This window comes from Rhinoderma darwinii, chromosome 3 (genome assembly GCF_050947455.1).
Source record: "Rhinoderma darwinii isolate aRhiDar2 chromosome 3, aRhiDar2.hap1, whole genome shotgun sequence".
NCBI lineage: Eukaryota > Metazoa > Chordata > Amphibia > Anura > Rhinodermatidae > Rhinoderma > Rhinoderma darwinii.
Window position 1 is genome coordinate 201,054,166 of NC_134689.1, and position 25,561 is coordinate 201,079,726.

The following is a 25,561-nucleotide window of genomic DNA, read 5'->3' on the forward strand; positions in this document are numbered from 1 at the left end:
TGAAACACCTGTGGGGTCAAAATTCTCACTACACCCCTAGATGAATTCCTCAAGGGGTGTAGTTTCCAAAATGGGGTCTTTTTTGGGGTGTTTCCTTTGTTTCGGCACCACAAGACGTCTTTTAACCTGACATGGTGCCTGAAATATAATTGAAGAAAAGGAAGGCCCTAAAATCCACTAGGCACTACTTTGCTTCTGGGGCCTTTGTTTCGGTCCATTAGCACACTAGGGCCACATGCGGGGTATTTCTAAAAATTGCAGAATCAGGGCAATAAATATTCAGTTGTGTGTCTCTGGTAAAACCTTCAGTATTACAGGAAAATTTTATTAAAATGGAATTTCTGCAAAAAACTAATGAAATTTGCAAATTTTCCTTCCACTTTGCTTTAATTCCTTTGAAATGCCTAAAGGGTTAAAAAAAAAACTTTCTGAATGCCGTTTTGAATACTTTGAGGGGTGCAGTTTTTAAAGTGGGATGATTTGTGGGGGTTTCTAATATATAAGGCCCTCAAAGCCACTTCACAACTGAACTGTTCCCTAAAAAAAATGGGCTTTTGAAATTCTTGAAATTGCTGCTAAATTTCTAAGCCTTGTAACGTCCTAGGAAAATAAAAGGATGTTCAAAAAACGATGCCAATCTAAAGCAGACATATGGGAAATGTTAGCTAGTAACTATTTTGTGTGGTATAACTATCTGTCTTACAAGCAGATACATTTGAATTTAGAAAATGCTAAGTTTTTTGCAAATTCTCAAAATTTTTGTGTTTTTCACACAAAAATATTGAATATATAGACCACATTTTTTCACTAACAAAGTACAATATGTCACGAGAAAACAATCTCAGAATCGCTTGGATAGGTAAAAGCATTCCAAAGTTATTACCACATAAAATAACACACGTCAGATTTAAAAAAATGAGGCTGTCTCATATGGTCCAAAAGTGGCTGCGGTGGGAAAAGGTTAATGACCAAGCCAGATTTGTCGAATCTGGTATATCTGAGTTTATCAGAGAATAACTCTGCAATAGTTTTGCATATCCAAGTAATTCTGACATTGTTTTTTCGTCACATGATGTACCTTATTTTAATGGTAAAAGTAGACTGATACGATTTTCGTAAATTAATTTAAAAAATACAAAAATGTATGAAATTTTGTAAAAATTGTAATTTTTCCCTATTTGGAACTGCAATATGTCACATATGTACATACATATTGTACAATTTTTTTTGTTTAATATATATTTCCATCTCTTTACTCTATTTTGGCAGCACTTTTGAAAAAATAAAATAAATTTTGAGCAATTTAGAAGACTTACAAATTTAATAATAATTTTATACATTTTGAAGTACATTTTGTTTTCCTGCACCAAGCCAGGTTTTCAGGGCCTCATAAGTGTCAGTGTAGCAAGGTGTACGCTTGCTCCGCAGTAAACATTCTCCAAGCCATTATTTAGGTAGAAATGTAGCCGTTAGGCTACTAACTTTTTTTTTTTTTTTTAAGATTTTTGTTTGTATTTTTTTTCAAACTAAGGAAAAAAATAAAATAAAAAGGACACCCTGCCTATCACTAGGTAGATAAATAGCTTCCTAAAAGCAGCGCAGAAAAAATTACGTAAAAATGGCTAACAGGTAATATAACCTGACGCTGCCAGAAAACGTACTGATCACCTGTGCTCACACAGGGGATGAGGGGGCACAAATGGGGTGTTTAGGGGGCACAGACTTCAAGTTTGTGTAATTTTTTCTTCACTTCACTTCACACAGCTCAGGATTTGGTCATAGTTTCTCCAGCTCAACTCCCGCAGATCAACTACAGTGAGGAAGACACAGCCCATGTCCGGGCTGTATTTTATAAATATAATAACATAGTCACTGTGATAGGTATATCACAGTGACTATGTCAAGCAGGGACCACTCAGATTGGTCCCTGCCTGTTACTATTTGCCAAATGCTGTCTCATGTACGCGGCATTTTGATTATAAGGGACTGGGGGGGTGGATCGGGGGTCTAATAGGGGGAGCTGGCCCTTATTATCACTATTTCTCTCTTCTCTCACAGAATATATTCTGTGAGAGAAAAGGGAGCATTAACCGCCGCAATTTTTACAGCGATCGCAGTTATTCAGTGAACGGCGATCATGTGACTGGGGACGGTACAACACAGTCCTCGGTTTTTGCTCCGAGGCCTCAGCTACCTCCGTAGCTGAGTGCACGGAGTTTAAGCGCCTCCCGGGGGTGCCATCTTATGCCAAAGCGCCGCCCTGAAAAGGTGGCGCTCTGGCATAAGTACCCTAAATGGCCGCCGTGAAAACACGTAGGCGCGGTCATTAAGGGGTTAAACATTTCCTCTCTTCCTTAAAGGGAGTCTGTCACCAGAATGTCCATATTAAACTAGTAGCAGTGTATTGTAGAGGAGACAAACCTGCGTCTAACGTTTATTTTCTATTTCTGCTTACTGCCTCCTTTGTAGAGAAATCCATTTGATTAACTTAATGCTAATAAGCATTTAGGTGCAACGAGGGCATCACCATTGCTCATAAATGCTCTTACAACACTCGCCAGTTCAACCCCCCCTCCCTACATTGATTGACAGGGGCCAGGCAGCATAATCGGCACGTTCATGCCTGGCCCCGTACTGTCTGTAAGGCACACGCGTCCCTGCTCCTTACTCTAGAAGCAGGTTAGTCTCCTCTACAATACCCTGTTACTAGTTTAATACGGACATTCTGGTAACAGACTCCCTTTAAAGGGGTTGTCCAGTTTTTTGTTTTTTTTTACTTATTTGTAGAATAGGAAATCATACAGTTTTCTAATATACATGTATTAGAAATTGTGCTCACATACATTAAATTATAGTGAATGAGGCCCCTGTGACAGTAGAATGGTACAGTCCACAGATTAGTCCTGTGTAATGCATCCACAGGCTAAGGCCCCATGCACACGACCGTAAAAAACCGCCGCTATTGCGGTCCGCATCCATTCACTTCCATTGAACGCGGACATCTTTCCGTAGCGCTATCGATGGGTGTCCGTGCCGCAGAAAAGTTCCGGAAATTATGGAACACGTCCGTTTTTTTGCATTTTGCGGGCCGTGCTCCCATACTTTGTATGGTAGCATGGCCCGAAAAGGCGGATGGCAGTCGGCCGTGCCCGCAATCACGGGCCGTGATTGCGGGCACGGTCGTGTGCATGGGGCCAGTCAGATCTCACACACACAATGTGTTGGGGCAACATGGGCTATGTAAATATTATGGTGGAATAATGATAAACAATTGATTCACTGCCTGTATTCACTGTCTCTAGATGATTTATAAAATAACTAACTGCCTGTCTCTAGCTGATGTCATGTTTTTAATAAAGTTAACTGTGAAAAAACAAAAATCAGAGGAGACAGGGAGAAGAATGTAAGAGCAGCTCCTCAAAGACACTGACAGACATGATGATGAGATGCTGCTGTAGGTAGAAATACTTTATAAGGTCTGCTCCTCAATCTTTTATTAACCTGTTGGATACCTGGTCAGTGATACCTGAATGTCAGTGGTCACATGATGTAGGTCACGTGACTGTCCATTCACTTATCCTATGGGTGCTTTTTTATGGACAAATCTGTGGGCTATTCCTTTTTTTAAAATTTTTAGACAGAGACAACTGCACTGATACTAGAAAAGTATGTGAGCAGAATTTTAAATACATGTATATTAGAGATCTGTATGGTTCCCTATTCTATAAATTAATTAATAAAAACACCTTTAATAAATGACAAGTTAAAGCTCAAATCAGATGGAAAGCATTAACAATTTCTATGTTCTATGGCAAACGCACCTAGCGCCATCTGGTGTTGAAACCTAAAATGACACTCCATCATCTTGTTCTTCACCAGCTCTGCAGGAGGCTCCTCGGAAATCCAATGCATTCTATCAGTCCGCAGTAAGTCTCTGAACAAGGCTGGGTGATCTGTACATGGGGCCTTTAAAATAAAGAATTGAATAGCAGTTAATCATTTTTAAAGTGCTGTTCATTTGATGTTTAGCATCTACCATATTGCAAAGACAATCCAGAAGTAAAAGAAAAAGTGACCCTCCAGGAAAAATCTGAAAGTGTAGCTTTTCTTCCCCAAAGGGAAATTGCCCACCCCATCCTAAAAATTATACTTACCTATTCCCCACTGTTCCAGAAATTTAGGAGGGTCTTCATGTGGGCGGCACCTTCAGTGCGGATGCCTGCAGTTTCCGAGCAGTGGTGGTCATAAGCTGCCCTAGTACTTTGCATAGGAAGTAGCTATCTGAGCACACACGCTGAAGGAGCTGCCCACAACAGTGTGGGGGGGGGGGGGTTAGTCTTTTGGGTGCATGAACTCTGGCAAGGAGTTGCAGCTCTGCAGCTTTTTCCTGGAGGGACACGTTAAAGAGATTTTACCAGCATAAGTTTTAAGTAATTTAACGATTACTAGAACTAAAAGGGCCATTGTGCAGAACAGTGTTCGTAAAGTGCCATGGCCTCTTCAGATTGTGGTGAGATGTGGAGTGGTTCTATGCAAAGCATCACTTCACACCCAGTACTACAGAGCACCTGGTCAAAAGCTTCCCTTACTTCTAGGGATCAGTGTTCCAGCGATTAGACCCCCACCGATCAGTATGCGATGGCATATTCTGGCATCATGCCTCCTGGACTCATAAAATGCTAATTTTAACATCGGACGGGAAAACTTTTAGGAAGGATTATACGGCCATTCTGACATTTTTAAAGTACTGCAGCTTAATCAGGTGCGCTGCTGGGTGTGTGCAGGCAGGGTGCAATTAGGATAGAAGGAAGGGGGGTGCCAGAGGACGTCTGAGGACTGAGGGGGCTGGAACCGCACAGTCTATACTGGCCTGATGAAGACACCGGTTCGGTGTTGAAACGCGTAGCCTGTTTTACATTAAAGTCCTATATCTTGATGCTTGCCTAAGTCTCCATATTGCTCACCGATCCATATAGCAGCGCCGGTGGTCCTAATTTTTCCACTTTAACCATTCCCTCAACTGACAACAAACTTCGTTTGGCTGTGTTTGGGACCTGGCTGCAGCTTTCCATGCCTGTATGACATCGATGTCCATTATCCAAGGTGAACGTAATTGTCACATCAACTGTGCTCCCTTGCTCTACCTTGCTTTTATTTTGCACTATGTGGCGCCGTGTTCCTTTTTCTACTTTATTTTAGCGGCAGCATTGGGATTCCGACCTGCCTCCCCCTGCACTCAATTGTATCTGCTTCCTTACGACGCAGATAAAAAAAAAATAATTGAATTGGAAATTTGAGTAGCCGAAAACATCTGAGTGGTAAAGTCTGCAAAGATTAGTCGTGGTCAGGAGAACTCGCTACGTCGATCTGGATCAGATGGAGAAATAAAAGGAATGAGAACCACTCCAAATCAGAGAAGACCACACCTGTGAGTCACTGAATCTAAATATTTATTCTCCCTCTGACTGATTAGTACTGTAATCATTGTATGATCTGAAGTGAGATGGGTGGAAATCTTTTTTGTAAACAGCAACTAGCAGCATGCCCTTAATGTTCAGGCCATAGTGGGAGCTGTAGTTTTACATGATACAACTGTATATGGCGTGGGCTAACCTGAATTTGCAAATCATCTCCATAATTAACTTTTTTTTTTTTCTCTTTAACAAAGTAACTTTTATTAAAAGACCTTTTGATGTACATCATATTTTCATATGCAGCAGGTCAACCAAGTAACAGAGAGAAAATAATTTATGCAGTTTTAACATAGCATAGTATGCAAATAAAGAAAACAGCTTTTCAAGACACACAAACTTTAAGATAACTGTAGTGATGTTGCATGTGAAACCAAACAGGGCAATAAGATAAATCATGACTTCATAGAAGAGGGAACAGTCTCTGAGGCAAAGCAGGCGAACACTAATTATGATATTACACAGCCCGATGTTGGCCGTGTAAACGAGAGCCGATCAAGGAGACAGCTTGTAGATCAGCGCTAGTTTGCTCCTTTCACAAGAAAGGGGTGGCTCTGTCTAGGAACGGAATCCCCGGCCAGTGCGATCTGACATCGGGGATTCCGCTCCTAGAGTCAATTCAGGTGGCGCTATTTACAGTGGAGGGTTGCTATCTAGCATCACACCCCCCATTGTAAATAGCGCCACCTGAACGGAGTCTAGGAGCGGAATCCCCTGTGTCAGATGGCGCTGGCCGGGAATTCCACTTCTAGACAGAGCCCCTGACATCACTGTCCATTTGCACAGTGACGTTAGTGGCTCTGTCTAAGAGCGAAATCCCATGTCAGATCGCTCTGTGTCGGGGATTCTGCTACTGGAGAAGCCCCTGGTGTCACTATCCATATATGGACAGAGACATCAGGGGCTTCCTGTAGGACCTACAGGGAGCTACAGTGGTGCTATCTACAGGAAGGGGGTGCTATTTACTGGGGGGGGGGGGGGTGGAGCTACCTACAGGGGGCTGCTACATACAGGGGGTGTGACACTATCTACATGGGTACTGTGGCATTATATTGGCACTCTACAGGGGACACTGTGGCGCTTTCTACATGGGCACTGTGTGTGGCACTAAGTGGGAATTACCTACAGGGAGAACTGTGGCACTATTTGCAGTGGCCACTATCTATGTGGTCACTGGCACTATTTATGTGGGCAATGTGGCACTATCTACAGTGGTATTGTGTCATTATCTACATGGGCACTGTGGTGTTTTCAGGGGGTTGGGACAAAAAGCCCTAACGAATAAAATTCATCCATTTTTTTAACGTCCATGATAAACGGATGGCAAATTCCGGTTAAAAACAGTCAGACGGCCGGGAAATGGATTAAAATTTTGAGACACTCCTGATGCAAAACAGCCATGAAAAACGGAAATTTTTTTCACCGTTGTGTGTATACAGCCCTCTTCACTCTCCCCTCACAGCGATCCAGAGTGACGGAGAGAGAAGAGGACTAATTGTTACAGAGCTCTACAGTGTGTGTATGTATGTATGTATATATATATATATATATATATATATATATAGATAAATGTTAGAGTGATGATAAGTGTTTTTTCAAATTTTTGGTGATTTGTCTGCTCATAATAAAAATTAAAAACACTGAATTAAACTAATCTAGAAAATGAAAGCCTCATAAATCTTGTAAAAAAAACAAAGTAAAAATAGTTGTAATATTTAAAGCGGTTCCAAAGACATTATCATTTAAAGAAGTGCATATCAAAAATTGGAAATTTGACCTTGACATAGGGGCATCAATGACTCTTGGTCAAGAAAGGGTTATGAACTAATTAGCATAAATCTAAAATGGTTCATAACTTGCTCAAAAATTATTGTTTTTCAAAATAAAAACCACTGCTGTTCTCTACATTACAGCGCCAATCAGATTAGGTAGGAGATAAGGCACCTATAAACTGGTGACAGAGCCTCTTTAAAGTGCAGACTCTCCGCTTTAATTTGAGGGTATTCCCATCCTAATTTGAGAAAGGGTTTAGGAATTACAGCTCTTTAATATGTAGCGGGCTCTTTTTTACCAAAGGTAATTGGACAATTATCTCAAAAGCTATTTAATGGGCTGCATGGGCTATTCCCTCGTTAATCCATCATCAATTAAGCAGGTAAAAGGTCTGGAGTTGATTCCAGGTGTGGCATTTGCATTTGGAAGCTGTTGCTGTGAACCCAGAACATGAGGTCAAACGAGCTCTCAATGCAATTGAAACAGACCATCGTTAGGCTGAAAAAAATAAAGAAATCCATCAGAGAGATTGCACAAATGTTAGGGGTGGCCAAATCAACAGTTTGGTACATTCTTGGGAGAAAAAAAAAAAGAAGAGCTCGAAGAAGAGGTGATCTCGTGAACCCCAAAAGGCCTGGACATCCACGGAAGACAACAGCGGTGGATGATCGCAGAATCCTTTCCATGGTGAAGGAAAACCCCTTCACAACATCAACCCAAGTGAAGAACACTCTCCTGGAAGTAGGTGCATCAGTCAGTATCTAAGTCTACCATAAAGAGAAGACTTCATGACGGCAAATACAGCGGGTTCACCACAAGGTGCAAACCATTAATCAGCCTCAAAAATAGAAAGGCCAGATTAGACTTTGCCAAACAACATCTAAAGAAGCCGCCCAGTTCTAGAACAGCATTCTTTGGACAGATGTAACTAAGATCAACCTATACCAGAATGATGGGAGGAAGAAAGTATGGAGAACTGCTCATGATCCAAAGCACACCACATTCTCTGTAATACATGGTGGAGGCAGTAGGATGACATGGGCATGCATGATTGCCAAATGAACTGGGTCACTAGTGTTTATTGATGATGTGACCGAAGACAGAAGCAGCCGGATGAATTCTGAAGTGTTCAGGGATATACTTTCTGCTCAGATTCAACCCAATGCAGCAAGGTTGATCGGACGTCACTTCACAGTACAGATGGACAATGACCCAAAACATACTGCAAAAGCAACCCAGGACTTTAACCCCTTCCCGACATTTGACGTATCCATATGCCAAAGTCGGGTAGGGGAAGTATGGAGCGGGCTCACGGAGTGAACCCGCTCCATACGATGCGGGTGTCAGCTGTTTGTTACAGCCGACACTTCAGAGTAACGAGCGGCATCGCACCCGAGCACCATCCCGCTAGTTTAACTCGTTAAATGCTGCGGTCAATAACAACCGCAGCATTTAAATCGTTAGAAATAAGGGGCGACCCCCTCTAACAGCTCAAGCCCCCAGGTCCGCCATCTTTGTACACTTAATAGTTGCCTGTCAGAATCATGATATACTGCAATAGATTAGTATTGTAGTATATCGTGCAAGCGATCTAACGATCACTGGTTGAAGTCCCCTAGGGGGACTAATAAAAAACGAAAAAGGAGTTAAATAAAGTTTGTGTAAAAAAGTTTGTGTAAAAAAAAATGTAATTAAAAAAAAAAAAAAAATATATATATATATATATATATATATATATATATATATATATATATTAAAAGTTAAAAAAAAAACACTTTTCCTATTTTCCCCCTAGAGCATAGTAAAATAAAACATAATTGGCATCGCCGCGTCCGTAAAAGTCTGAACTATTAAAATATATCATAAATTTAACCCGCACGGTGAACGCAGTAAAAAAAAAAAAATTTGTAAATGCCAGAATCCCTACTTTTTGGTCACCTAATCTCCCACAAAGAATGAAATAAAAAAAAATGATCAAACCGTCGTATGTACACCAAAATGGTATTATTAAAAACTACAGCTTATCCCGCAAAAAATAAGCCCCATACCACTTAATCGACAGAAAAATAAAAAAGTTATGGCTCTCGGAATTTGACGACAAAATAAAATTTTCTTTTTTACACTTAGGTTTTTACTTGTAAAAGTAGTAAAATATAGAAAAAACTATATATATTTGGTATCGGCGTAATCGTATTGACCCACAGAATAAAATTAACATGTTTTAATTGCACAGTGAATTCCGTAAAAAAAAAAAACGGTACGCAAAAAACCATGGAGGAGTCGCTGTTTTTTTCATTTTCTACCCCACAAATAATTTTTTACCTGTTTCCTTGTACATTATATGGCAAAATAAATGGCGCTACGGAAAACGACAACTCGTCCCGCAAAAATCAAGCCCTTATAGGTCTATATAGACGGAAAAATAAAGACGTTATGGCTTTTGGAAGGTGGGGAGGAAAAACGAAAATCTCAAAAAGGGCTGTGGCGGGAAGGGGTTAAGTCAAAGAAGTGGCATTTTCTGCAATGGACAAGTCAATCACCAGATCCCAACCCGATCGAGCATGCATTTCACTTGCTTACGGCAAAATGTAAGGCAGAAAGACCCACAAATAAGCGACAACTGAAGACCGCTGCAGTAAAGGCCTGGCAAAGCATCACAAAGGAGGAAACCCAGCGTTTGGTGATGTCCATGGATTACAGACTTCAGGCAGTCATTGCCTGCAAAGGATTCTCTACAAAGTATTAAGAAAACCCATTTTATTAATGGTAATGTTAATTTGTCCAATTACTTTTGAGACTCTGAAATGAGGAAGCTGTGTAGAAAAATGGTTGCAATTCCTAAACTTTTCACAGGATATTTTTGTTCAACCCCTTGAATTAAACCTGAAAGTCTACACTTCAATTGCATCTCAGTTGTTTCATTTCAAATCCAATGTGGTGGCATTCAGAGCCAATATCATGAAGATTGTGTCACTGTCCAAATAATTCTGGACCTAAGTATCAGATGGGTGGGTGGGGGTAGCGCCAAACTGAATCTTCGACCCTGGTGTAGGTAAACCTAGCTACGCCTCTGGGTCTAAGAGATCTATTTAATAATGTATGTAGTTTGTATTGTGAAATCTAGACAGATTCTTTTTAACAACTAGAAACTTTTTAGCAATTTTCCACCTGTGCTGCATAAATGACTAACTTTTTTTTTTACATTGTTTGATATGGATTCTTGTTGTCTTCTTCATGACAGATAGGGCTTTTTACACACGGTTGATGCAATCATGGGCCAAAATATATTAGACTGAAATTTGTATTGGGTATGTCAAACGATACCCGTCCTCCAGTGATTTATCCTCCAATCGTGTTTTATCGATATATCGGAGAGGAGGAATACTCAAAATACTCCTCTAAATTTTATTGGCAAACTCCATTACAATAATATCATTCAAAAGGGGTGTAGGCTTGAGGTTAACCAATCAGAGGCAATGTGACAATATTTCAAATTCAGCCAATTAATTCTTCACACATCAGGATTTGCAGGTGGCCTTATCTTTCTTGGCAAGCATACAATAGATTGTTCTATTAAGATGGGGGGAGACACACTCACATACATATGTGAATGTGTCGCCCTTCTCCCATCTCACTCCCTGTTCCTGCCTTCCAAGCCTCCTATGGGAACCAAGATCAAAGATAGTTCAACTTAGAAACATAAAAACTTGTCTTAAAGGAACAATGACTTTCTTATTCATTACAAAAGAACCAAGATGGAAACTCGAGGCAAGATGGGCGCTGCACAAAATGAATTCATTTAAACATTATTTTAATCACTTTCACAGGCACATTGAGAGAGGTTTACTAAGCAAAATTCTCCAGAATTATACAAATTGCATCAAAAAGTGACGTACAGGGCATGTGTCAAATTTATTACGAGTTTCAGGCCCCATGCACACGACCGTAAAAAACCTCAGTTTTTGCGGACCGCAATTGCGGTCCGCAAAAACGGAGCCATTCACTTTCATTGAACACTGACACCTTTCCGTAGCACTACGGAAGGGTGTCAGTGCCGTGGAAATGTTCCGGGAATTATGGAACATGTCCGTTCTTTCGCATTTTGCGGGCCGTGCTCCCATACTTTGTATGGGAGCACGGCCCGAAAATGCGGCTGTCAGTCAGCGGCCGGCCGTGCCCGCAATCGCGGGCCGTGATTGCGAGCAGGGTCGTGTGCATGGGGCCTCAGACAGTTTTTACGCGTACCAACAGTTCTGAAATAGCGGCTAAGAGGAGTTAATAAATGATGATAGACTTCTTAAAGCAGTGCACCATTTTTTTGGGCACAAAAAAACTGCTGTAAAGTACGCCAGTGACTAAGAGAATGAAGGAAAAAAAAAAAAGAATGGGCAGTTTACACCTGTCTGGTATGGTTTTATCCTGTCTAACTTTATTACACTATTAATAAATATGCCCCTGTATTATTTTTTTTTTAATATATTTATTTTAAGAATTATTGGGATTTTCACATAATTTTTTTTTTCTCAGAGAAAAAAGAAATAAAAATAGCGTTACTAAAATGTATTTAGATTGGTGTCTGATTTAGTCTCTAGTTTAAAGCCCATGGTTTATGATCATCTTTCCTAGGAAAGCCAAGCAAGCGGTGTATGGACTCACTTTCTATTGGCCCGTACATCGTGCCAAGGGCTGCGGATTAGAAATGAAGTGTACAGCGCTTACCTGAGCTCCCCTATCACTTTGTTTTGGCGATCGATGGGGGTCTTAGTAGTCAGGCCTAGACCGATCAAAACTTTTGACATGTCACTATGACATGTGAAAAGATTTTTTTTTAAATTTAGTTAACCTTTAATGTATAGCACGGCCTAGTTAGGGGAACGCGTTGAAACAAGAGCTGCGGATACAATTGAGGGGGCAGAGTTATTAGGGGGTTTTGATTTTATTATTTGTTTAATTTTCATCTGGCACTGCCTCTATCGTATACACAGTGCTCAGAGATCAAACTGAGAAGGCAAAAACCCATTTAAAAAAATAAATAAAAACACGTCTCCACCTTCTCTACTATCAAAACGCCACTGTACGATTCCTCATGAAGCCAATATTTTTACAGCACTGAAGAATAAAGCCTCTTAACCAGTTCAGGACAGGGCTATTTTGCGCCTTCAGGACCAGACACCGTTTAGTCCTTTTTAGCATGTGTTAGTTAAATGGCTATAACTTTTTAATTTGTTGGGCTAGCGACGTGATTTTTGCGATGTTTTTTCCGTAGACAATGCAGGTTTCATTTTTTATCGTTTTTATACACATCCTTTTTGCTATTTTAGAATTTTTATTCTTAAAGTTTGAAAATAATAGTAAAAAAGTAAGCTGTTTTACCTTTCAGCTATTTTTTTTCTGGTAATAACATAGTTTTACCCTAAAATAGACCTTTTATTTGTGATCGTCATTGTCTACCGTAAATTTTAATATATTACATGTCTATATTAAGGTAATTGGGTCAGCGCTAGCGTTACAACAATGATCGGCGGGGGGGGAACGTTTTTTTTGGGGTGGGTATTTTATGTGTATTTATTATTAAAAAAATGTTTGCACTTTACTTTTATTTTTTTATTACCATGGTCTGTCCCTCAAGGTCAAAAAAGACCTTTGAGGAACTTTATATTTTTTTTCTTTCTTTTACATGTTTTTCCACTGTAACTGGAGTTGTACAGCAGCCCCAGTTACAGGGAAAATCAGCCCTCTCATAGTGACGATTGTCACTAATAGGGCTGTGCTGGGTCTAGTTAGACCCAGCAGCAGTCTGTCAGTAACAGCACCCGGCGATCATGTGACCATTCACATGAACACCGGGAGGAATAGTGACAGCGGCGCGGCCGCTGCCTCTATTCCTATACACAGTGTTCATTGAGCGCTGTGTAAAAGTGATCGGAGAAGACAGAAGCAGCGAAAGCTGCCTCTATCCTCTTCTCAGGGTCCCCGGCAGTCACTGACAGCCGGAGACCCGACATTCAGCTGCCCGATCGCGCGGGCAGCAAGTTAAAACCCGAGCCGTAAAAAGTCTATGGCGCGGGTTTTAAGGACCCTGACCGCTGGCCGTAAAAACACAACCAGCGGTCGGGAACCAGTTAAGGTACCCCGTAAAAAAAATACACACAATTGGTGTTATTAAGGGGATTTGAAGTCAGAGTCAGTTATGGCTGTAGTCGGTAGAAACTCCGGATTCAAAATAAATAAAATATATTAATATTGTTAGTGTTAGTTTATTAAATGCATAGTGTGTTGCATATTTACTCACAGGAATATGTCATCTAAGTAGCCTGAGTAATTACATGATGGTGATGACACGCCTGATGTTATCATTTTACTACAGTACATTGCTTATTACTAGATACTATATATGACCCATTTATGATGGGGACAGAGCTGGTAAGAGTCGTTTAGCTTACCAACTCCACAGCCCTGGCTAAAGCAGAATTACTATTTTTTTACATTAGAAATTATGCAGCTGTGAAAATTGTTAATTTAAACTTTGACATGAATGAAGTACTCACCACAAAAATGTCACCAGTAGCAACATCTTTGTCAACCACAAACCATGCATCTCGTAGGCCGCCTATTCTTGACCTCTGACCCAAAGTGAACAGAAACCAACCTGAAAAGCAGAAGTGTTACTTCATATCTGTCACAATTTTTATACATCGGTCATAACATTAAAACCACCTGCCTAACATTGTGTCGCAAAAACAGCCCTGACCCGTCAATGCATGGACTGCACAAAACCTCTAAAACCATCCTGTGGCGTCTGGCAGCAAGACGTTAGAATTAGATCATAAAAGTCCTAGAAGTTCTGATGTGGGTGCTCTATGGATCGGACTTGTTTTTACAGCACACCCCAAAAATGCAGTTGGTTTGAGATCCGGGAAATTTGGAAGCCAAGTCAACACCTTGAAGTCTGTCATGTTGCTCAAGACATTTCTAAACTGTTTTTTGCAGAGTGGCAGGGCACATTTTCCTCCTAAAGGAGGCAACTGCCATTAGGGAATACTGTTGTCATGAGGGGGTGTACTTGGTCTGCAACAATGTTTAGGTAGGTGGTACGTCTTAAGGTAACATCCACATGAATACAAAAGGTACAAAGGTTTCCCAGCAGAACTTTGCCCAGAGCATCACACTGCTTCCACCACGTTGACTGCCCCATAGCACATCCTTGTGCAATCTCTTCCCCAGGTAAGTGATGCTTTTGCACCTGGCCAGCCACATGAGGTTAAAGAAAATGTGATTCAGCTCTATTGTCCAGTTGTGATACTCATGTGCCCATTATAGGTGCTTTCAGCGGTGTACAGGAGTCAACATGGACACTGACCGGTCTGCGGCTACACCGACACAAGCACAACAAACTGCAATGATCTGTGTGTTCTGACACTTTCTATCATAACCAGCATTAACTTTTTCAGGGATTTGTGCTACAGTACCACTTCTGTGGGATTGGATTAGACGGCTTAGTCCCTGCCCCCCCCCCCCCCACCCGCATCAATGGGAGGCCATGACATTGATGGTGAAGCAGGTTCACCATTTATCCTTCCTTGTATGACTTTTGCAGGTACTAACTACTGTACACCGGGAACACCCCACAGGTCATGCTGTTTTGGAGATGCTCTGACCAGGTCATCTAGCCATCATAATTCGACCTTTGTCATAGTCGCTCAGATCCTTATACGTGCTAATTTTTCCTGGAAGTGTCTAGGAGGTAACAACAACTCAGCCACAAAGTAGGGTTGTCACGATACCAGAATTTGGACTTCGATATCGATACTTCGTGTAGTTTTGGCGATTTAGATAGCAAAATGATACTTTTGCCAACAATAATAAAAAAAAAAGTTCTTCCATTTTCTGATATGATGCACAAGGTGTGACGAATTTTGAACCTCCATGTGCCTCACATTAATAGTAATTAACCCCATCATGTTCCTCAGTCATAATGGAGGACATTGAGTATGTGTGAGGTACATGATGGGGATAATTACTATTAATGTGAGGCACATGGAGGTTCAAAATTCATAATACCGCGTGCCTCACATTAATAAGTGAAAGAAAGACGTTTTTATTCAATTTTATAACAGCGTAAACATGAGTGACGCTATAAATGTGTTATTACGGTCGCGACGATACCGAATTTGTATATTTTATGTAGAGACTTATTTTAATTTTTATTGTAATGTGTGTGTGTGTGTGTGTGTGTGTGTTTTTTAATTTAACATTACTTTATTTTTTGTAACTTTTTTATTTTAAAACTTTAATGTACTGGAATATATCTATATTACAGTACATTAGCCTGTGTACTGATAGTACACGGGCAGTTGTTAGGACATACCTCAGTATGCCCTAACAGGAAATATGGTCAGACAGCCCTGGGGTCCTTCAATGGACCCTGGGCTGTCTGCCCATATATGGTATGGCCCTCGATCGTGTCACAGGGATTCCCTGTGACGCGATCCAAAGGACATCCCCCCCCCTTCTCGTATTCCCCTGAATGCTGCGGTGGTGGTCAGCTTTGATCACAGCATTCAGGGGAATAACGGCGGAGATGAGAGGTTTCTCGGACACCCCCTCTGTTGTAAAACATGTGGCTGATGTCAATGACTTCTATGCTTTATGTAAGATATTTATGGCATATCCATATGATACGTCATAAATGTCCGATAGGTGCGGGTCCCAGGGCTGGTATCCACATCTATCTCGAGATCGGGGGTTTCCCCAACCTTGTCCCCACCTGGTGAGATGGTCTCTGTTCGGCACATTCTGGTGGTAAATCGGTGCAGAGTTGGTCAGGGTTCCAGGAACAGCCGAGCTACTCGGTTTCCGTAACTCCCAATTACTTATATGGGAGTTCCGGACACCGAAGTTCCGGAAAAAGCCAAGCACCGCAATCTACAACTCCAAAGTTCCCGAAAACAGCGTAGCTCGCTGTGCTGCTCTGTTTCCGTAACTTCCATTTACTTCTATGGGGTTTATGGAAATACCACAGATATGAGTTTGGCTCTTCCCTGAACCCCCAACCACCTCTGCACCAATTTCCTGTCAGGATCCAGCGGCCATCTGGCGGAGTAGGGGGACCTTTGACCCGCATTTATCAGACATTTCTGGCATTTTCTATGGGTATCCCATAAATGTTTGAGATAGGAATAACCCTTTAAGGAATTGCTGTTTATGCAATCCACTAATGAACTGAATTAAAAATTACTGCACACCTACCGGTGACAATTAGGTGCACATTAATTCTTAGATCGCCCTGTATATATGATCACCCTTGGTAAAACTACACTTGCCAAGGCTTCCACACAAACTCTATGGGGCTCCACAGTAGAAGAGCCAATAATTTAAACATGTGCTAAACTTCCACAGCTGAAATATTGCCGAATGTATGAGCAGCATTATTGAGTGTTTTTTTTTTTTTTTTTTTACAAACATGAAAAGTAATGCTCCTTCATATTTGTGAAATAGATATTCATACTATGTATTGCATTTTATATACCTGAACACATTATATACAGAAAAGAGTGCATCGCAAAACAATCAAAGTGAAGTAAAATTGTAAAAAAAATAAATTGCTTTTATATAGACAGATTTGCAGAAAAAGAAAAATACCTTGATGTGTGCCCAAGATTTTTCCATCTTCAATTGAAACAAAGTTTCCAGGCTGGGGCTCTAAATACTTAAAAGAATAAATAAATATAGTTCATATAAAAGGATAAATACTAAATAACATTTACTACAAACCTCCAATAACTGACCTCCATAATAAATTTTTCAAAATTTCTTTCACCAATGAAACAGATACCCATGCTCTGTATAAAAAAAAACAAGACAGACAAAAAAAAAAAGTGAAAATAAATAATTATAAATCGGAACATAATTGAAAATAAAGCAGCAAACCATCTCCTAGTACATCCAAGCTAAGAGAATGACCTCAATCAAATTGCAGAAATTCTCCCTTTTACAGGATCCCCCAGGTCAGATGTAGCAGTAGGAATTTAAAAGGATATTTCAGGCAAAAAAAATAAAGCTCATCAGGAACAACAACACACACATATATAAATATATATATATATATACACACACACACACATATATATATATACACATATACACACACACACACACACACACACACACACACAAGCTCCCTCCATCCTTACATAGTCACCTACCTTTCCGCGCAACCATTATCTTCGGCTTGACATGAACTTGCCCATGTTTCTCACTTTGGTGCATGAACATACTGAATCCTTTACGTCATGCCGTTAGCTGAATATAATGGTAGCGCAGAGAGACGAGTACCACAGAGGTTGTAAGAAAGCAAAGATAAAACTAAAGGTTTTCAGCATTTTCCAGAATACTTTGAACAATGCTTTTTTAAAACTAAAAAAAACTTGCATGTGAAGTCCTTGCCTCTTTTCTCTTTAAAACATGATGAAATCCTGCTTCTGCTGCCATTTTCTTCACAAAGTCTTTTGTCAAACCTCCAAGTGGGAATAAGGTTTTCCTTAATGCATATTGTGATACCTGGCTGAGGAAGAACGTCTGGTCCTTAAAGTGGTCAGCAGCTTGAAGAAGCTTTACGTCTATTTAATAGAACAACAATGGGTTAATAACAGTATATGTATTGGACAGTGCATGGCCATGACATGGGGGGCTTAGGTGCTTATTTTAATTCATGTCAGGCCAGCGATTCTACTAACATGGTCAGCGGTAGCAGCCACTACTGCCGGCCGCCGGCTCACTACATTTGTGCCTTCTGCATTCACGTTTATTGCACACCAACTTTGGCTGACCTGCCGTGGCTACTTTTAAATGACATGTTTTATGTCCCACAATTGTCCTTTTAGTTAGATTTATTAAAGGTTATATTTTATTTTTATACACCTAGTGATAGCTGGGAAAGCTGGGTCCTTTCGTGTGCTGATGCACATACAGTCCTTTCCTAAGCCATGACAATATATCTCCATGAATTATTTTGTGTTGGAAATAATGTATACTCAAAAACATACCGTTTCTTATTTCAAATCTGTTCCTAAAGAGAGTCGGAGAGCTCTTTAAATATTGGTGCTGAAATACTTCTTCATCCTCAAGCGATGTTCTTGCATAATGCCCAGTGGCTATGGCATCCGCCCCTATTATAATAAAAAGAGTACAATTATTCAAAGGCAACCCATTCTGCAGCTAGCGCTATGCTAACGGTTAGGATTTGTTCAGGACATAAAGAATCACCAGAAGCCATTTCCAGAAGGATACATGACCATGTTGGTTTCAATAACTGGATGAACACGGAATTGATGCACTTTGGTGGTGGACTTGAAGTTACCGCGATTATAGAATCCCCCAGAGAAGAGCATTGCAGTCGCCAAACACATTAAAACCCCATACCACACTTGTTGTGGAATTTGATGCAGAAAATCTGAACCAAAACTGCAGATGAATGTAGGTAATTCCGCAGGTAAAATCCACATTTAATATTGTGGGTTTTTTTATGTGGAGATTTTACATTTTGATGCGGAAACATGTTCAGATTTTATGCTGTGATTTTGGTATGCTTTTTTTTAATAAAAACTTGTCAGATACAAATCTGAGATGTAAACACAAGATAAATTGACGATCTGTGGATATTAAAATCGACAAGGAGGTCAATTTACGTACAGAAAAATTCTGCAACGTGTACATGAGATTACTTGTCATCTTATTTGATTTGCTGGTACTATATTACCCTACGGATAGGACACATGAAATACGCATTGTGTGCACGTGGCCGACATCATCATCATCAGATCTATCAGAAAGCAAGATTCACAGTTAAAGAGGGTTGGTCAGATATTTTAGCCGTCCTGTCTGAGGGCAGCATAAAGAAGTGACAGTCACGCTGATTGACACTTTTTTACCTATGCACAATAATAGGTAAAAAAGTGTCAATCAGCAGCTGGAGAGAGAGCAGGAATTTATTTGGACTCATACTCGCGGTGCTGACTGCGCGCCAAAAGTATATCTTCTAAATACTCAATGACTACTTAACATTAACTAATAAGTGACAGGACGCTGAAATCAGAGTGTCTTTCACTACGTTATGCAGCAATATTATTTTTCTGATGCAGAGCTCCAAATGACCTGCTTCTCTACATACATTCATACAGCTAAATGCTGGCTTCCTGCAGACACCGCCACAAGTACATTACTGAAGACAGATTGTTTTTATATCTTGGGAGCTGTATAAAACCATATGGAGTCCCCCCCCCAGCTGTACCAGACAATTTCACCATTGGTCACTATACATGGGATCTGAAGCTGTGCATCGGAAAATCGGAACTTCAACCTCTATAAAGATATCTCTTGATTTTTTTTCCTTAAAGAACAAGAGGGCTTTGCAATACAACGTTAGTTTAAAAAAATGCGCTCCCTGCCTACGGCTCCCACTGAATGATTACCGCTGTATGCAAACAATGCAGCGGGGCTCAAGTCCGGGGACACCTTTACATTGCTTAGAGAGGCTTTAGCTGCTGCGGTGAGACATATGTGACACCACTGCAGAGGGGAAAGCACAGACTGTAAGTGGGGCCATGTATGGACCCGAGCGCTACTGCAATGCTTCCATACAGCGGCACTTAAGTTACTGGGTGCCATAGGAAGGGAGGGAGAGCATTTATTAACAAACGTGTTGCAAATCAATCCTATACATTATGCAAGAATAATAGGTCTAAATAAAAAGAAGAATATCCCGGAGAAGCCCTATAGGCTGACTGTATAAACAGGTTCATAACTGGCCACAGACAGAAGATGGTATCAGCGCTCGCCATCCTAGATAGTGAAAATGCAGTGATAGGACACCAGTCAACATGACATGAGAGTTGGTTACTTACCTAGGTTATCAACAGCATAGTTTAGGAAGTGGTTAAACTTAATATGCTTGTTGCACAATACGTCTGGATTCGGTGTTCTTCCTTTCTCATATTCGCTCAGGAAATAACTGAAAACAAGTAAAGAACAATTAATACAGCGAGACACAGGGCAGATTCACTAACACAAGCAAGATTTGGACAGTGAAAACTTAGACCAGGCAGTTAAAAGATGCACCACATTTATCACAGTGTAAATGCTGTATAATAAACTTGCTATATCTTGCTATACATGTTTTCTCTTCCTTATACCAGCTCGATTGGCTTAGTTTACGCCACTTTTTTTGCACACGGTGGTTCATTTTAAGTCACACCGACTTTGCTAGACACTGTTGAAATGTGACTCGCAAGGCACAAATGTTCTTTTTGGCGCAAATCAGTAAAAAAGTCTAAATTGAATTGCGCCAAAAGAAGGCACAACTTAACCCGTTCGTGACCGCCAATACGCCTTTTAACGGCGGCCACTAACGGGCTTTATTCTGATGCATATGCCTTTTTACGGCACTGCATCAGGATAAAGTAAACAGAGCAGGGAGCGTCAAATCTCCCTGCTCTCAGCTGCCAGAGGTAGCTGAGGGCTGGGGGCGTCCCTGCTCTGCCGGGTGAGATCGATATTAGTATCGATCTCACCCGTTTAACCCTTCAGATGCGGTGCGCAATAGCGTGCACCGCATCTGAGTGGTTTTGGAGAGAGGGAGGGAGCTCCCTCTCTCCCCCACCGACACCCGGCGATACGATCGCCGAGTGTCTGTGTCTCTAATGGCAGCCGGGGGCCTAATAAAGGCCCCCAGGACTGCCTGCTAGATCATGCCGGAGGCATGACCTAGCAGATGCCTGGCCGTTTTAAACGGACAGGCAGTAATACACTGCAATACAAAAGTATTGCAGTGTATTACAATAGCGATCGGAGAATCGCATATTATAGTCCCCTAATGGGACTAGTAAAAAAGTAAAAAAAAAGTTTAATAAAGTTAATGAAAAAAAAAATGTGAAAAAAAAATGAAAAACCCAGCTTTTCCCCTTACACAATGCTTTACTATTAAAAAACCAAAATAAAGTTAAAAAGTTACATATATTTGGTATTGCCGTGTCCGTAACGACCCCGACTATAAATCTATAACATTATTTAACCCGCACGGTGAACGCCGTAAAAAATGTAATAAAAAACTATGGAAAAATTGCTGTTTTCTGTGAATCCTGACTTTAAAAAAATGTTATAAAAAGTGATCAGAAAGTCGCATCTATTCAAAAATGGTACCAATAAAAACTACAAGTCTTCCCGCAAAAAAAAAGCCCTCATACATCCGCATCGGCGAAAAAATTAAAACGTTACGGTTCTTCAAACATGGAGACACAAAAACAAATAATTTTGAAAAAAAAGCGTTTTTACTGTGTAAAAGTAGTAAAACATACAAAAACTATACAAATTTGGTATCGTTGCAATCGTAACAACCCGCTGAATAAAGTTATGGTGTTATTTATATCACACGGTAAGCGCCGTTGATTTAAGACGCGAAAAAGAGTGGCGAAATTTCCGGTTTTTTTCTATTCCCCCCCAAAAAAAAGTTAATAAAAGTTAATCAATAAATAATATGTCCCCCAAAATGGTGCTATTAAAAAGTACAACTTGTCCCGCAAAAAACAAGACCTTATACAGCTATGTCAACGCAAAAATAAAAGAGTTATAGCTCTTGGAATGCGACGATGGAAAAGCGTAAAAAATGGCTTGGTCATTAAGGTCTATAATAGGCTGGTCATTAAGGGGTTAAGCCAGAATTCTGGTGCAACCACAATATTAAATCTGCCCCATGTGTTTTATACACAGTGCCCACCGAAAGTTCCAGAACACCCTCATAACTTTTGAACGGCTCAAGGTAGTGGGTTGAAAATTGGTGGGATTTATTGGGGGTCATAAAATCTACCAGTTAATGCAAAAAAAAACAAAACCTCCCCACCCCCTTGGGGGCGGTAGGGTCGGCGGGGGCAATAGAATCTTAAATGGCACGGGGGGGGGGGCTCAGTTGAAAGCTATTTTCAACATAAAAACGATGCTGGAAACGATTTTGAGATATGATTTATTTTTCGCTGAGATATTTAATGTTAAATCTATCATCTTCAGTATTGGCTACCGCCGGTGTTAGCATTACCCAAAATGTACCGCACGGTTAAAATCCTAAATGTATGTGGGCGCGTGTGCATGTGTGAGCTTTGGAATGTCACATCAAGGTGACTTTAAATTATGTATTATTACAATCGGCCTCGGCGATACAAAATGGACCTGTTCTACGATTGTAACATGATTTCATGTCTACACATTTCGAAAGTCGCTTGTTGTGCTCCACTGGAGACAGATGTATGAGGATTATCATGTACAGTGAGCAGAACATCTAAAGCTTTTTCATCATTACTAGCATGTTTGGGTCTTCCGGATCTTGGTGCGTCTTTAATTGAACCGGTTATTTGGAAACTATGAATAGTTATTTTAACAAATATAATGTTGGTTTCTCTTGGCTCAAATACCCACAAAATCTCTCTCAGACCGGAGCAGGCAAAACGAAATTGGGTATGATCCAACAAATAGTTCTTTTAACAGTTGACAATGAAATTGGATCACGGATAGGATAAATGGCATTGAATAAAGCCGCTACTTCTCGATAGGATCTTATTTTTTCTTCGCCATACCCTCTCATCATCAATAAAGTGATCCTTTCCGTTTCGGTCAAATGCATTTTGTGATATGACAATAGAAATGTACAAAAATAAAAATTACTCTCCGAATTAGTGCTCTCTAAAATTCACAAGCGACTAACGAAATGTGTACACGTGAAATCATGTTACAATTGTAGACAAGGTCCATTTTATATCGCCGAGGCCAATTGTAATAATACGTAATTTAAAGTCACCTTGATGTGACATTCCCAAGCTCACACACACACACACACACACACACACACACACATTTAGGATTTTACCCGTGCGGTACATTTTGGGTAATGCGAACACTGGAGGTAGCCGATAATGAAGATGATAACTTTAATGTTAAATATCTCAGCGAAAAAAAATCCTATCGCAAAATCGATTGCGGCGTGGTTTTCTAATTGAAAAGCGCTTTCAAATGCCGTGCCATTTAAGATTTTGCTGCCCCCGCCCACCCCACTGCCCCCAAGGGGGTGGGGTTTTTTTTTTTGCATTAGCTGGTAGATTTTATGACCCCATTAAATCCCACCGAATTTGAACCCTCTACCTTGAGCCGTTCAAAAGTTATGAGGGTGTTCCGGAACTTTTGGTGGGCACTGTATACAAATGTGCATGAGGAAAAAGCACAAAACGCTAAAAGCCCCTCTTTATGCCCACCGTATCACCCCACTTACCTGAACACCTCATTCCAGTACTCCTTCACATATGACACTTGGTGGAAGGGGATATCCAGCTTCTGGCAAACTCTATAGGCATCCTCACAATCCTTCTCCGCAGTGCACACACCGTGCTCATCCACCACATCCCAATTGTTCATAAAGACCCCAGTTACCTGATAGCCTAGCAATGGAAAAATAGCAGTGTGTTATATGAAAGCGCCACGTATTCAGAGATCAACACCAATATACTATTATAAAGCAACTGGCATTTTCAGTAGAAGGTCTTGAGAACGAGGGTCTTAATAAAGGAACTATGACATATATAGGTATAACTGAAAGCTATATACTTCAGTAGAAACATGGGCAGCATATCTGGCCCACATGCCTATATATTCCTACACAGCATCATACATACCCTACAGGCAGCTACTAGTGGGGTCCAACTCATGTAAAGTCATACCCTAACCCCATGGGCAGTAAAACATCCCCTGGATAAAGGTTGGATCATTGAGCGGCAGTCATCATACTCCAGAATACCCCTTTAAGGGAATATATAAGTACGGTCTATAGATCTAAGAGTGATCATATTGATCCGTGTCATGGGGCTCCCTAGCTCATCCTATAGATGTCAATAGTAAGTTGCACTAGTATTGTGCCAGTGACTTCTATGTGATGCAACTGTCACATCACAAACATTGTAACAGTTCTTGTATAGTCATGTGGGCACCATGGGGCAAGGTTATCTAGTATGACAGTCTGAATGTCAGGATTGTGTATGACCTATTCCCCAGTAAGGCGCCCCCTACAGGAGAATGCCAGGTTGTATCAGACTGAACATTAAGAAATCTACCCTCATGTGACTCGATTGGGCACGTTCACCAATCCTGGCATACTGTGCGGTGGTACACCAGCTGTACAAACAAGAAAAAACTAAGTGTCAGATAAAGTGCGTCCTTTAATAAATGTCATGCTAATTCCACAAAGGATAGACACGTGTATTCTCCCGTACATAATAATGAAGCCATAATGCTGCCCTGCAACTTTCTGTATTCCTGGTGCAAACTATACCACGGAGGAAATGACTAGGAACAGGCGCCTGAATGGCCTCACCTCTCCTCCGCAACAACAGACCGGCCACGGCGCTGTCCACTCCGCCGGACATAGCGCACACCACATGCCGCACCGCCTGCATGTCGCCCCTCAGGTAAAGTCACGCCGGTCGCTGCAGCTGTAAGGAGGTGCAGGACTCATAACTTGCCGGTCAGAAACATATCTCCGACTGAAAGTTCCCAGGAATCAACAGCCAGTGTAGAGCCAGCAGCTACCACTAGATGGCGATGCTTCAATTTACAGGTAAAAAGGTTTCATAAGAGATAAATTATGAAATAAGATTTAGCAAAATGCATTTCTCATTGTTGAATAATATGCAGCGCTCATGATTCATCAGTTAGAAATACTATTTCTTAGCGCTTGGAAATGTCACGACTGCGGTTCCTTTGGCGTTCATGTATAAAAACTTGAGACATTTAGGCCTTATTCACACAAACGTGTCCGTTTTGCGCGCGTAAAAAACAGCGTTTTTCCTGCGTTGCAGTTCCGCGTGACATCAGTGTATGGTGCTTGTCAGAGTTTTTTACGCTCATATATTATCCGTATCTCATGCCTTTTTTACGTCAGCAAAATAAACTGAAGGAGGCGTTTTTCTTTTTCTCATAATTTCTTTAGCAACTGTTGTGTGAATCACGGACAGCACATGGATGTGCGTCCATGTGCTGTCAGTGATTTTCTCGCACCCATTGACTTCAATGCGTGCGTGATGCACAAAAATCGCACAAGTATAGGACATGCAGTAAGTTTCACGCAGCGGACACATGCTGCATGAAAAACACTGAATGTCTGAATGGCCCCATTGACTTGCATAGGTCCGTGTGACGTGCGTTATTTTCACGCCCACGTGAAATACGCTTGTGTGAATAAGGCCTTAGAGTAATGTAGCATTCTGCGCTATTCTATTCAGTAAAAA

General features: G+C 40.8%; 1 protein-coding gene across 3 annotated transcripts in view; it reads right to left on the bottom strand.

The window, feature by feature from the left end:
* The window catches only part of TRMU (tRNA mitochondrial 2-thiouridylase), a 40,276-nt gene extending 15,453 nt beyond the window's left edge, over positions 1-24,823 (bottom strand). The window contains exons 1-9 of one of the 3 annotated variants that reach the window (XM_075855064.1): positions 24,649-24,823; positions 23,554-23,719; positions 20,147-20,253; positions 18,290-18,412; positions 17,805-17,863; positions 17,033-17,086; positions 16,887-16,953; positions 13,793-13,893; positions 3,822-3,966 (exon numbers count right to left, since the gene is read on the bottom strand). In XM_075855064.1, coding sequence (XP_075711179.1) covers positions 3,822-3,966; positions 13,793-13,893; positions 16,887-16,953; positions 17,033-17,086; positions 17,805-17,863; positions 18,290-18,412; positions 20,147-20,253; positions 23,554-23,719; positions 24,649-24,730 — 904 coding nt within the window. In that variant the 5' untranslated portion in view covers positions 24,731-24,823. Of the gene's footprint in view, positions 1-3,821; positions 3,967-13,792; positions 13,894-16,886; positions 16,954-17,032; positions 17,087-17,690; positions 17,864-18,289; positions 18,413-20,146; positions 20,254-23,553; positions 23,720-23,953; positions 24,014-24,648 lie in introns of those variants that run through there. The other 2 variants (XM_075855062.1, XM_075855063.1) reach the window with 2 other exon arrangements.
* Positions 24,824-25,561: the final 738 nt, after the last annotated feature.